Source organism: Panthera leo, chromosome F2 (assembly GCF_018350215.1).
Source record: "Panthera leo isolate Ple1 chromosome F2, P.leo_Ple1_pat1.1, whole genome shotgun sequence".
NCBI classification, from domain to species: Eukaryota; Metazoa; Chordata; class Mammalia; order Carnivora; family Felidae; genus Panthera; species Panthera leo.
The window spans coordinates 23,334,736-23,348,099 of NC_056695.1; the positions used below are offsets into that span (position 1 = coordinate 23,334,736).

A 13,364-nucleotide genomic window follows, 5' to 3' on the forward strand; every position below is an offset into this window, starting at 1 on the left:
TAATGAACAGGAAAAGGTGACTCATACTTAAGGGAAAAGGCAATCAATAGAGACCAAATCCAATATATCTGATGTTGAAATGAGCAGAAAAGGTGTTTAAAGCCAAGCACCTATTTTTCTTAAGGATGTAAAGGAAAATACAAGCATAATGCATGAATGGACAGGAAATCTCAGCAGAAAAACCAAAACTTTGGAAAGAACCATATAGAAATTCTAGAAATGAAAATACAATATCCAAAGTTTAAAGAAAAATTCACTGGATGAAGGAGATACACAAAAGAGTCAGTAACTTATAGATCAATGAACTAATACAATTTAAAGTTCAGAGAAGGGGTGCCTGGGTGTCTCAGTTGGTTAAATGTCTGACTTTGGCTCAGGTCATGATCTCACAGTATGTGGGTTTGAGCCCCGCGTCAGGCTCTGTGCTGACAGCTCGAAGCCTGAAGCCTGCTTCAGATTCTGTGTCTCCCTCTCTCTGCCCCTCCCTGCTCACACTCTCTCTCAAAAATAAATAAACATTAAAAAATGTTTAAAAAGTAAAATAAAGTTCAGAGAAAACAATTTTTTTTTTTATGAATAAAGGCTCAGGAATCTGGGATAATATTTTAAAAAATGCAAGTAAATGGAGTCCCAGAAGAAAAGAGAGAAAGGGGGCAAAAAATTTACTCAAAGAAAATATGGCCCCATATTTCTCAAATTTGATGAAAGTGATAAATATACAGTGAGTTCAACAATGGCTCTCAGAAGATATGTCCAAGTCCTAACCTCTATACTTTTGAATGTGAACTTATTTGGAAATAGGCTCTTTGCAGATGAAATTGAGTATGTCAAGATCATCCTGGTAGAGAGATAATATTTGCAACACAAAGGACTTATACCCAGAATAGAAAAAGGACTCTCATAACTCCATAATAAGAACAACAAAAAAAAACCCAATTAGAAACTGGGCAAAGATGTGAACATTTCACAAAGATATATAATTGGCCAATAAGCACATGAAAAGAAGTTCATCATATGGGTCATCAGTGAAATACAAATTAAAATATAAATGAGATACTGCTATAGTCTTAGTAGAGTAAGACTGATCATGTCAATACATGAAACCCTCATACATTGCTAGTAGGAATGTTATATGTTACAGTATATTGAAAAAAAAAATCTGATGGTTTGTTATAAATTTGTATGAACACTTACCATGGGACCCAACAATTTTACTCCAAGAAATTTTTCCAAGAGAATTAGAAAGATGTCTGCATAAAGATGTAAGATGTACAAGATGTCTTGTACATGTGGGCACCTGGGTGGCTCAGTCAGTTAAGCAGCCAACTCTTGATTTCAGCTCAGGTCATGATCTCATGGTTCTTGAGTCTGAGCCCCATGTCAGGCTCTTCACTGACAGCGTGAAGGATCCACTGACTGTGTGGGATTCTCTTTCTCCCTCTCTTTCTGCCTCTCTGCATCTCTCTCTCCCAAATAAATAAATGTTAAAAAAATCTTTTAAGAATCTTGTACAAGAATAATCATAAACAGCTTTATTCATAATAGCACCAAACTGAAAACAACTCAAATGTCCATCAACAGGTAAACTGAGAAACAATTTGTGGCATACATCCATATAGTGGACAAGTAGTTAAAAAAAAAAGAAACTACTGATATATGCAACATGGATGAATCTCAAAAACATTACAAGTGAATGATGGGGTGCCTGGGTGGCTCAGTCGGTTAAGCGGCCGACTTTGGCTCAGGTCACGATCTCGCGGTCCGTGAGTTCGAGCCCCGCATCGGGCTCTGTGCTGACAGCTCAGAGCCTGGAGCCTGTTTCAGATTCTGAGTCTCCCTCTCTGTGACCCTCCCCTGTTCATGCTCTGTCTCTCCCTGTTTCAAAAATAAAACGCTAAAAAAAAAAAAAATTAAAAAAAAAAACAACCATTACAAGTGAATGAAAAAGGCCAGATGCAAAACTGCATGCTGTATGGTTCCATTTTTATAAAATTCCTGAAAAGGCAAAACTACTCTTTAGTTACAAAAGGACAGCTTGGTTATCTGTAGCCATGGCGGGGGGGGGGGGGTGGTAGTGAGGAAAACAGGCTACAAAGAGGCACCAGGAAAACTTTTATAGTAATAGAAATATCCTCATCTTGACTGCGGTGGCAGTCACATGGTTGCACACATTTTTCAAAACTGCATGATAAAATGGGTGTGTTTATACAGCCAATACGGTTTATTCAAACATTTAAAAAGCACAGCTATCTTCGACACAACAGTTGGAGACACTAAGTCATTGCACGTACTTCTAAATAATCATAATTAATCGCACAATTAGTTTCCTAACAACTGTTACCTTAGGATGTTAATATCATTTGAGTTTATCATGTGTTCAGATATGATTATCTGTTCTTCCACCTGTCCCCTGCCCCTCCTCCACATCCCACCTCCTCCACATCCGTTTTATGGTAGCTCCATGAGGTCACAAACCCTGACTGTCACTTATACTATATCCTCAGGGCTAAGAAGTATACTTGGCCTGTAGGCGGTGCTCAACATATTGCAGTTGAATTAATGGCTAAATGAACCCTTTACATTGTTAGCGTTCATCTGGAATTTCTCCTACAGTATTACCCATTTCCCCTAATCAAACTTACCTACTTCTATGGTTTCAATTACATCTAAATAAAGAGGACCCTCCAATCTGTGTGTCCTATCCTTTCTTGCTGATCCCCAGATGCATTTACAACTGTACTGGACAACTTTATTTCAGGCAACTTAAATTCCACATGTTTAGCCATTAAACATTAATTTCTTCTAAGTTTATTCATCTCATCCACACTAAACATAAAACCTTGCCCAAGTCACATCACGTTCATACTATCCTACTTTATTTCACTCCTGGAAATTCCTGAAAAAATAGTCTACGTATCCTCAAATAGTCTCTACTTACTCTTTAACATACATACATCTTGCTGCCACCTTGACCAGGCTAGTGAAAGCGTCCTCACAGAAATCAGCACAAGAGATGATTTAATTCTCTCAGTTGTACCTTAGACAACTGTACCTCAGCCCCACTCCTCTATGCCCACCAGCTCTGCCCTAATTCAGTCTTTGTTATTTCTCTCCTGGATTCACACAAAACCACTTTGGTTGGTCTTTTTGCTACCAATCATGTCTCTTTTTTGTCTGGTTCATCCTTCGTATCACTGGTAGAACTGTCTTTCTAAAATACAAAACCAATGTCACTACCCTTTTAAAAGTTAAGTTCCTGGTCTCTGCCTAACAGCAGCAACTCCCAGCAACACACAGCTTTTCAGTCTCCCTGCTAGCCACTTCCACTTTGACACTAAGTATTTTCTGAAATGCTGTGTCCTTTCATTTCTTCAGTGCTTGGCTTCTGCCTGCTATTCTTATTCACCTGAAAATTCTATGTGCTCTTTAAAAGTTATTTCAGGGGCGCCTGGGTGGCGCAGTCGGTTAAGCGTCCGACTTCAGCCAGGTCACGATCTCGCGGTCCGTGAGTTCGAGCCCCGCGTCAGGCTCTGGGCTGATGGCTCGGAGCCTGGAGCCTGTTTCCGATTCTGTGTCTCCCTCTCTCTCTGCCCCTCCCCCATTCATGCTCTGTCTCTCTCCGTCCCAAAAATAAATTAAAAAATGTAAAAAAAAAATAAAATAAAATAAAAAAATAAAATAAAATAAAAGTTATTTCAAATGTCTCATCTGCTGTTCTTCCCTAATTCCTTCGGTCAGAGCTGTTCGTTCTTATTTGTGATTCTTGACATGGCTAACTACACCTAAAGTGAACACTTATCAGGTGACCCTTATGCCTCTTACTATGGGGGTAGACATTACATACATTATTTCACGCAGATGCTACAAATCTTTAATTATTTTTATCAAACTGTTGTGTAATGTTCAAACAATGATCCCTGGATTATAGGACTAATTTATGGTAGTGGCCAACCTTTGGCATATTGGTTTTATTTACCTGTCTGTGCTCAACTTGACCATAATTCCTGTGTCCAGTGCTTGACATGTTACCTATCATGTGTAGGTACTTATTAAGTGTTTGCCCAGAATGAATAAGCAGATGTCCCATTTCCTGTTCTTCAGCTAAATCAATTCCAGTATTCAATGGGCTGACAAACTCTGTAGCCAGATTTAACTTCATATCCATCTAGTTCTTTCACATACTGAGATTACTGAAAACTAATGCATTAGCTACTATTTTTCTCTTAATAAGGTTTATTCAAGCTGTCACTGTATCATCTTCAAACTGCGGTCTTTGTTTCCTCAAATGTTCCAATTTAGGACTTGATTCTGGGCTTTTCTTAAACTTAAAAAAATGACAGTAATACAGACAAAAACATGTTGAAAGTTTTTCAAATATCCCTTATCTCTGACAAGTAAGTCTGCCTTTTGATGTGACCCTGTTAAGATGGCAGAACTTTCCAGAACCTAAACTCTGTCAGGGTTTAAAATTAACTAATAATTCCACATGGGGAAATGAGTAAACTACATTGCTAATAGAATGCTTTTACTTGTGTAGTCCCTCAAATGTGTATTTACATAATAAAATTTTATGTCAGAATAAAATTCAAACTTCCTTCCAGCTCAAAAGAGTTAGAACTCTTAAATAACTCAGACTCAGTTATGTATCTAATAGAGGGCATAAATGGATTAATAAAATCAATAACTAAACCACTATCTAGAAGACCATGGACCTCCACCACAAACTTAGTCCTACTTACAGGGATCAATCTTCAAATACTATACAACAGTTTGATTTAAAATAATACAAAGATCTGGGTGCCTTGGTGGCTCAGTTGGTTAAGCATCTGATTCTTGATCTTAGCTCAGGGTTGTAAGTTCAAGCTCTGCACTGGGCTCCACGCTGGTCGTAAAGCCTACTTAAATCAGTAAATGTCAGTTTCATTTCCTTATTTACCCATATATTTCCAAAATGAAGCATGCGCCTGCTATCTTAGTTGTTTTTTTTTTTTTCAGTGTGCAGAAAATCTTTTACGTGCAATAATTCCACATATTGCTCTCTTTTTCAAGATTTATCCTGGGTGAGAAGAGAACAATACATATGAAATTTTAACCACAGTCACTAATGAAAAAAATCTTAGACACAGCTGATTGCTGGAGAGAGAAAAATAGATCATTTCAACATGACTCAGAATGAGCACGGGTATATTGCTATTTGCCCAACATGAAGAGACTCGATGGGTAGAACAGTTAATCTCATGTCCCTAAGTAAAAATCCTATTATTGCCGACTTTTTCTAGCAAAAGGAAATTTAATTCACCTTTAGATGAAAAATAATTTCTTCAAAGATTTGATTTTCAAATGATTCCAAGTAGAATTCTCATGCTGAGCTGAAGTTTGATACAAACAGAGAAAGCTACGTATTTCTACTTGGGGAAGACACATTAATGACAGCCTTTGTTTTTTTCTGTACCACATCAAAGTCACTGTGGTAGGAAAGGCTCTTTCCATGTTTGTATAGTACTTTTTCTTTGAAATACCTTATATGTCTTACTATGTGCGTGCTGGTACATCAAGGCTCCCAGATGAATGTCTTTGTCCTTTTGAGTTCCATGGTTGTACTCTGTAGTGACTTAGGGTGAAGTGAGTCCAGAATAAATGCATGTAGTAATAAGGGACTATTTTACTCAAGGCTTGCCTGATTCTTACCTATATTATTGTTACTGATCATGGTTTATATGCATCAGGATTTCTTTCTTTCAACCAGAAGTTTTTTTCCATAGAGTTAGAAATTTTAGCAAAATGAGTTGATAGATAATTCCACTGGTTTTTACAGAAGTACAGTTTTGTAATATGTAGTCTGCATACTTTTGGGAGTTTGGCAAAATATGTCAAGGTATAATGATACCAGAGACAATAAGTCAGTCTGCACAAACTTGGGTTGCCCATTTGAAGAACAAACCTGAATTTTAGGGCCACTATAGAAACACCAAGCCTTTGGGAGAGTTCAAATACTAAACCAAGTCTCCAATGTCTTTGGAAAGTAGTAAAGGCCAAATCCAAAAGGGATTTTTAAAGAATGACTGCAGGGGTGCCTGGGTGGCTCAGTCAGTTGAGCGTCTGACTCTTGATTTCAGTTCAGATCATGATCCCTAGGTGCTGGGATCAAGCCCTGCATAGGGCTCTGTGCTAAGCAGCAGAGCGTGCTTAGGATTCTCTCTCTCTCTCTCTCTCTCTCTCTCTCTCTCTCCCTCTGCCCCAAGTGTGTTCTCTAAAACTAACTAAATAACTAAATAACTAAATAAATAAAATTTTTAAAAAAGCAACTGCAAATCAGACCAGAATCTGTTGATCCCATGCCAAACTCACAAATGTATTTTACTCATTGCACTCTGAGTAACTTCTCCCCATTTTATACAGCCATTTCTGTAGTGGCATAGATAAAAATTTGGGCTGAGAAATAATGTAGTAAGTTATGTTTCAAGGATAAATTTAAAATTGGGGAAAAAACATATTTCTAAGTGGGGGGGTATATGTATATGCATGATTTCTTTCTCCATATTCTACGAAAAAAACCTACAAAGTTTAATTTATATTGCTCTTTGAAAAAAATAGATCCCTCATTCTTAAAAAAAAAAAAGCTGCAAATAGCCTCTTTGATGATAAATACTTGGATTATAAAAAATGAGGTACAGGGAAGAATGAAAAAGGAAAGACAAAAGGCTGATTCTCAGATTGGTCAGCTACCTTCCATACTAATTCTTAATGGAATCTGCATTACGGCCATATTCTTAAAATGTTATATGCCATAGGGGCGCCTGGGTGGCTTAGTCAGTTGAACGTCCGTCTTTGGCTCAGGTCATGATATCATGGCTTGTGGGTTCAAGCCCCACGTCAGGCTCTGTACTGACAGCTCAGAGCCTGGAACCTGCTTCGGATTCTGTGTCTCCCTCTCTCTCTGCCCCCTCCCCTGCTTGCATTGACTCTCTCTCTCAAAATAAATAAATGCTAAAAAAATGTTTTTAATGTTATATGCCGTATATGTTAAAATAAATATTTAAAGGAAGCCTGTAACTGTAAAATAAGGTTGCTATAATCATATTAAACTTCATAAAAGGAGATAAAACCAGTTGAAATGTATTAAGTTTGAATTGTATTTGAAAGAAAGATTTTAAGTAGGTATTTTAAAGCTTTCTACTGACATTTTCATCTTGCTAGAAACAGTACTAACGTCTAAAACTCAAAATAAAAAAAAAAAAACCCTCTATAAAACCCTCCTTGATTTTGTAAAAATAATTATGGTTTAACTAAGACGATAACTATTTCTTTGTTTATATTCTTAATGTGAATAAAGCAAACCTGGCTTATAGTTTATCCAGAAGGTTTCAAAATCAACACTATTCAATGGATGATGATCACAAAAAGGGGACAGAGAATAGCAAACTGAAATTAAATTCATCTAGAAAGGATAACTTGCTAAAAGAATTCATTTTCATTTCCAATCAAATCACTTTTCTAATGACTCATTTAAATAGAGCATGATACTATGATTTATGAGAAATATACATTTGGTCTTCACCCCTTTTTTCTGATACTAGCTCCCCATACCCTTGGTATTTCCTAAGTATTGAAAGCGATAGAGTCGTTTGCTAAGGATGGGAGCTGATCGCCAATGGAGCCAAACAATGATTAGAGGGTTAGAGCTTTCAGTCCCATCCCCCTGACCTTGGGGGATGGGAGAGGGGCTGGAGGTTGAATCAATCGCCAATGATCAATGATTTAACCAATCGTGGCTTCATAATGAAGCCCCCGTAAAAGTCCAAAAGGACAGGATTCTGAGAGCTTCTGGGTTGGTGAGCACATGGAGGTGCTGGGAAGGTGGTGCGCCAGGAGAAGGCGTGGAAGCTCTGTGCCCTTCCCTCTGGCTGCTCTGACTTATATCCTTTCACAATAAACGGGTGATCTAGGAAGTAAAATTCTCGGAGTCCTGGGAGTTGCTCTAGCAAATTACTGAACCTGAGGAGGAGGTTGTGGGAACCTCTGATTGACGGCTGGTCAGTCAAAAGTACAGGCAGCAACCTGGGCTTGCTACTGGCATCTAATAGTTGGTGGGGAGGGCTGAGGGTGTCTTGCAGGACTGAACCCTTGACCTGGGGCATCTGATGCTGTCTCCATGGAAACAGTACCGGAATTGAGTTGAATTCGGACACCTTGCTGGTGTCCTGAGAATTACTTGGTGCTGTGTGGGAACCACCCTACCCATACACATACACTGGAATTAGTACAAGAACCAAAAGACAAAGAAACAGTTTATATCTAATTATACAAATCTAGATTTCTAATAAAATTAGTATGGCCAAGCATATTAATGTTATAACTTAGAATAACGTAAATTATAACACAACAAAACAAAATCTACTTCAGTTCAAATGCACAGCATTTCAAGAATGTCTCCGCCATAATAACTGTCTTTAAAAAGCTGAATAGTTACAGGGCACCAGGGTGGCTCAGTTGGTTAAGCGTTTGACTTCAGTGCAGGTCTCCCAGTTCATGAGTTCAAGCCCCGCATCGGGGACTTGTCTGTGCTGACAGCTCGGAGCCTGGAACCTGCTTCAGATTCTGTGTCTCCCTCTCTCTCTGCCCCTCCACTACTCACGCTCTGTCTCCATCTCTCTCTCTCTCAAAAATAAATAAACATTAAAAATTTAAACAGCTAAATAGTTTTGGGGTGCCAGGATCAGTCAGTTTAGCATCTGACTCTTTTGGCTCAAGTCATGAGCTCACAGTTCGTGAGTTTGGGCCCCGCGTAGGGCTCTGAGCTGGCAGCACACAGCCTGCTTGGGATTCCCTCTCTCTCTCTCTCTCTCTGCCCCTCCCCGCTCACATCGTCTCTGTCTCTCTCAAAAATAAAAACTCAAAAAAACTTTTCTTTCTAGAAAATAATAAGACAATCAATAAGAACATTCATATTTTAAAAGAGGATAGTTAAAATGCACTCAATAAAACTTCAAAGAAACACTCATTTATGACAGGGATCCAAACGCTTGCATCTAAAATATGATAAAACTTAAGGTGAGCCCAAACAGTGATAAAAGTACCAAGAATGTGCAGGTGTTCAGTCACATTCTGCTCTGTGAAGTCAGCTTTATTAATAATAACTTTAATTGCATAATAATTTTAATTATTTTGTAGATTTAAGCAAAAAATGTGAGCTTAATACCTACATTCTAGTAAGCAAATAGGCTTTCTGTAATTTATAAATTTCAATTAAAGATTGAGTAATGAAAAAAATTTAAAGCTAAAACAACTTAGTTTTCAGTACACTAATATATTTTTACTTTGTAATACAATATAGCTGTCACATACAAAGGCTCTGATAGGCTTAAATCAAATTTCAAATGGTCAAGGAAGGCCAAAGAAGGGTTTATACAATATTCAATAAGCAGTAATATCTATTCAATATACAATAACAAAATAAAAAAGTACTAACCTAGAAACACAGAAAAAGAATTTATTGTTTTAAATTCCAGAAAGAAAAATAACAGAATAGCATGAAATCCATAACAAGCTGACCCTATAATTTCTAAACTACAGTCCAGTTGAAACATTTAAGAAAGAGAAACAGTCTACATGTTTTTCTACCATGTAAAAGATACCTGATAAAGTTAGTAACCTACAAACTCTCAACTATGAAGAACCTTTTACTGTGACATCATGAAGATATGCCATGTGCCTGAGAAGACACTAAGCCATTTCCCACAAAGATTCTGTTCACTGCTCAGATGCAGGCTGTGATCTCTCCGTGACACAGGATTTTACATCAATACCAAGCTCATTCGACCAAAGAAGCACAGTAATGTTTTCAAACCATCTGTTTATGTTCATTAGTATGTAAAAATCACAGTACACAAATTTGGAAATGTTTAACTTGTCATAAATAAGAGTATATCATCTTAGCATAAGCTTTATAAAGAGGTCTGAGCAGTCAGCCCAATAATGAGGGAAACAGACTCTCCATTTTGACTAAAGTAATTATAAAATTATAATTGTTATCATTACCAAGAATTAACAAATAAATACAAATAAAAAAATTTAAGTAGTTTTTCTGGCAGCAAAATTATATCTACCATAATAACATCTCCAAGCAAAAAAATCAATTCAGAGCTTGAATGTATTTTGTGCTTTGTTTCTATAAAAATGCAGTGTTATTCTCAGACATTTCTAAATGACTAGGTCTGTAAATAAGCAGTGAATTTCTTTTCATCACAGTTTATTTCTAGTTCATTGTGTGCAGATTATAGATAGAACTAAGAATTATTAGCTTTTCTCCAGTACTTTAACTATATGAATCAAGGTCTTTTTATTTTAAACAGTGATTTATTGTCATTCTTAAGGTAAACAACAAAAACAAATTCTAAAATTTTTTAACTTTAAATCAAGTGTTTAAAATTTCAGACGACAGAGCCAATAAGTGATAACAGCTTCTTCAATTCATATTAATAGTCTGATTAAAAACACTAACGATTACCTGGCAATAGATTTGAAAGAATCGGGTTTCTGTGAAGGCAAACAAACAAACAAACAAACAAACAACAAAAAAAAAAAAACATGCAAAATACCTGCCAAAACACATGATCTTCTTTCTGATTTCATATCTAAACTGGTAAAATTTTTATAAATACATGATCATTCTACACAATACAGATCTTCTAGAGCATTTCTAAAGGAAATTACAGTTTTTGGTCTTAGGGAATAAGACTAAGATGGAAAAGGGGATGAGAACAGTGAGATCTGAGGGTGCAGTACACTCTTTCTACGCACAAGCACACGGCTGTTCATCCAGTCAAGTCAGCAGTTACAGTTCAGTACATGATTTTCAAGGCAACTAAGAAATCAGGACATAGGTATTTCCTCTTCCTAGAGTTAACAATTCTTTTAAAAGCTCTATCCACAAAGGACTGCTGGGTTTTTTTCCTAAGGGAACAAAGAATAGGGGAAAAAATTCCCATTCCCAAATTCATATACACAAGTTCAGTGAGCTGTGAGCTAGAGTTAGACTAACCAGTAAAACAGAATTATTAGTACCGAGGCAGGTCCTACCCTACACGGTTCAAAACGTGATCCACTAAAACAAATACATGTTTTTATGCTTCAAACAACTAGAAAGCATGTCCTTATTGTTCTAATACCATGTTTAACTGACTCCTAAGATAACAGAGTTCTAGGATGTTGTACCTTAACGGTATACCTGAATCATTACTAGCAATAGAATGCCGACTTCAAAACTGCTATGGAAATAAAATCATCATTAGAAAATCTCAGCCTTATTGTAAATGAGGGAGAACTTAGTGCTAAATACTAACACCAAATGTATGAAAGGCAGAATTTTTGTTTGTGGAAGACAGAGTGAGAAGATAGATGCACCCAATCAAGACCAACTGGAAGACAGAACAGAGAATTAAAAATGTTCAAAAAAAAAAAATAATAGGAAGAAGAAGAAAAACGGAGGAGAGCCAGGAAGCAAAAGATGAATGGATAGAATGAAAAAAAAAAAAAAAATGAGGCACGTGCATATGGCTCTCTTTTTTCTGACCTCTGTGTTCCTGATACTTTACAATGTAAGTGGCATATAGATCACACTAGCAGGCAAGAATGAGCTTTCTGATGGATAGAGATGAAGGATTTGGGGCTAATGAATTTTTTTTCTTGTTTTTGTTTTTTCTTGTAATTCATACCTGAAAGCCTTGAATCCTTGCTAAATATTCCAGTTGTTTTGAAGGTTGTACTGGAGAACAAGGGGGAGTAGGAGAACTTCCTTTTAAACCTATGGCTTCAGCTGTAGGAGACGTTCCATTCATTAGGAGTTCCCTGGCAATGGTAGCTGAACTATTCGATGTGGGAGATATACTGAAGAAAGAGCTTGAGGGTTGGTTCATATCTTTGGGTGACAAATAGCCTAGAGTAGTGCCAGAGATTACTTTGTGGCGGCTGGCTTCCATCTCTTGATAAACATCAGGAGACAAATGAAGAATTCCTTTTGGAGCTATAAATAAAATGAAGGAACAGTGTTACTACACTTAAAATAATTAAAATAAAAATAAAATAGTTAACTTAATGCTTTTACTTGGTTTAGTAACCAAGTAGTAAGAAACACTGTCAATCAAGCATCTTCCTCGCACCTGCAGAGGCAGAGGCAGAGGCAGCCTCAGTTTAGAGATGAATAATGTATAGTTCAATATTCCTAAAATCAGAAGTTTAAAAAGATTAGGAATGTGCTCGGTCTTCAACGTGCAATTTAATTTTTTATGATCTCATAGAGACATGAACCTCTAACATACACAGCAACTGAGAGACAGTAGGTAAAATGAGGGCTGGGATCAGTCCAAATCATCAGAGGTACAAACTCATAGACCTGATGGCCTCCAGGTGTGGTTCCTCTTCACAAGGGTGTCCCACAGACAACTCTCACTCATGAACATTTCAAAGAGTGACAGAGTGTCTTCTTCCCAACACTGGCACACTGTCCTATCTTGCAAATCTCATTATGATACCACCATCTATCTGCTCGGTTGTCCAACCTAGACTCCTGGCTTTGCCTCACCCAGTAACAAGTAGTCACCATATTCAGTCTAGAATCTGTCCCTTCATCATCAAGTGCATTAGTTCATGCCAGATGGTGGACAGGTTCTGATATCAAAAGGAGTGAGCCTGGGGCTATGTTATCAGTTGGTGGGGTTGTAAACATATAAATAGAAGCACTTTCCTCTGACCACCATTTATCTCAGAGATGTTTCAAACTGCATTTCACACTGCTTGTTCTAATGTCTTTGGATCAGATATTAGCAAATCACAAATCATGCTATCTTATAAAATTACTGAGAAATCACCACTTCTGGAGAATGTGTTCTGACAGATAAAACCTAATTACCATGCTCTCTCTCCTGTCTCTCTCTCCAACCATTAACCTTGTGATTCAAGCCTTCAATGTTTCTCACCTGAACTACTGTAACAATCACTAAAAGGTTTCACTGATACTAGTGTCTATTTCCCCAAATGTCTATAACATAGTCCCAAATAGAAGTGTTCTATGATAAATAAATCTGGGAAATAATGTAAATTATATCACACACACACATACCTACCTTTTGGAGGATTAAAAATGCATATTAGCATAGTAAAGACTGAGAAGTCCAAAAGAATAAAAATCTATTCAACTTGGTTTTACCCAGGACTTCCCAAATTTATTTTATATCTAAGTTTTTTTTTAATTTAGATTTTAATTCCAGTATAGTTAATATACAGTGTTATATTAATTTCAAGAGTCCAATATAGTGGTTCAAAAATTCCAAATCCCAGTTTTTTACATAACATTGATAACAACTAAC

The 13,364-nt window shown here is 36.9% G+C and overlaps 1 protein-coding gene across 8 annotated transcripts in view; it reads right to left on the reverse strand.

Annotated features, from left to right (window-relative positions):
- STAU2 (staufen double-stranded RNA binding protein 2) overlaps positions 1-13,364 on the reverse strand; it is a 306,837-nt gene that overhangs the window by 112,451 nt on the left and 181,022 nt on the right. For all 8 annotated transcript variants that reach the window (XM_042923874.1, XM_042923880.1, XM_042923878.1 and 5 more), the window contains one exon: positions 11,715-12,022. In XM_042923874.1, coding sequence (XP_042779808.1) covers positions 11,715-12,022 — 308 coding nt within the window. The remainder of the gene's footprint in view (positions 1-11,714; positions 12,023-13,364) is intronic.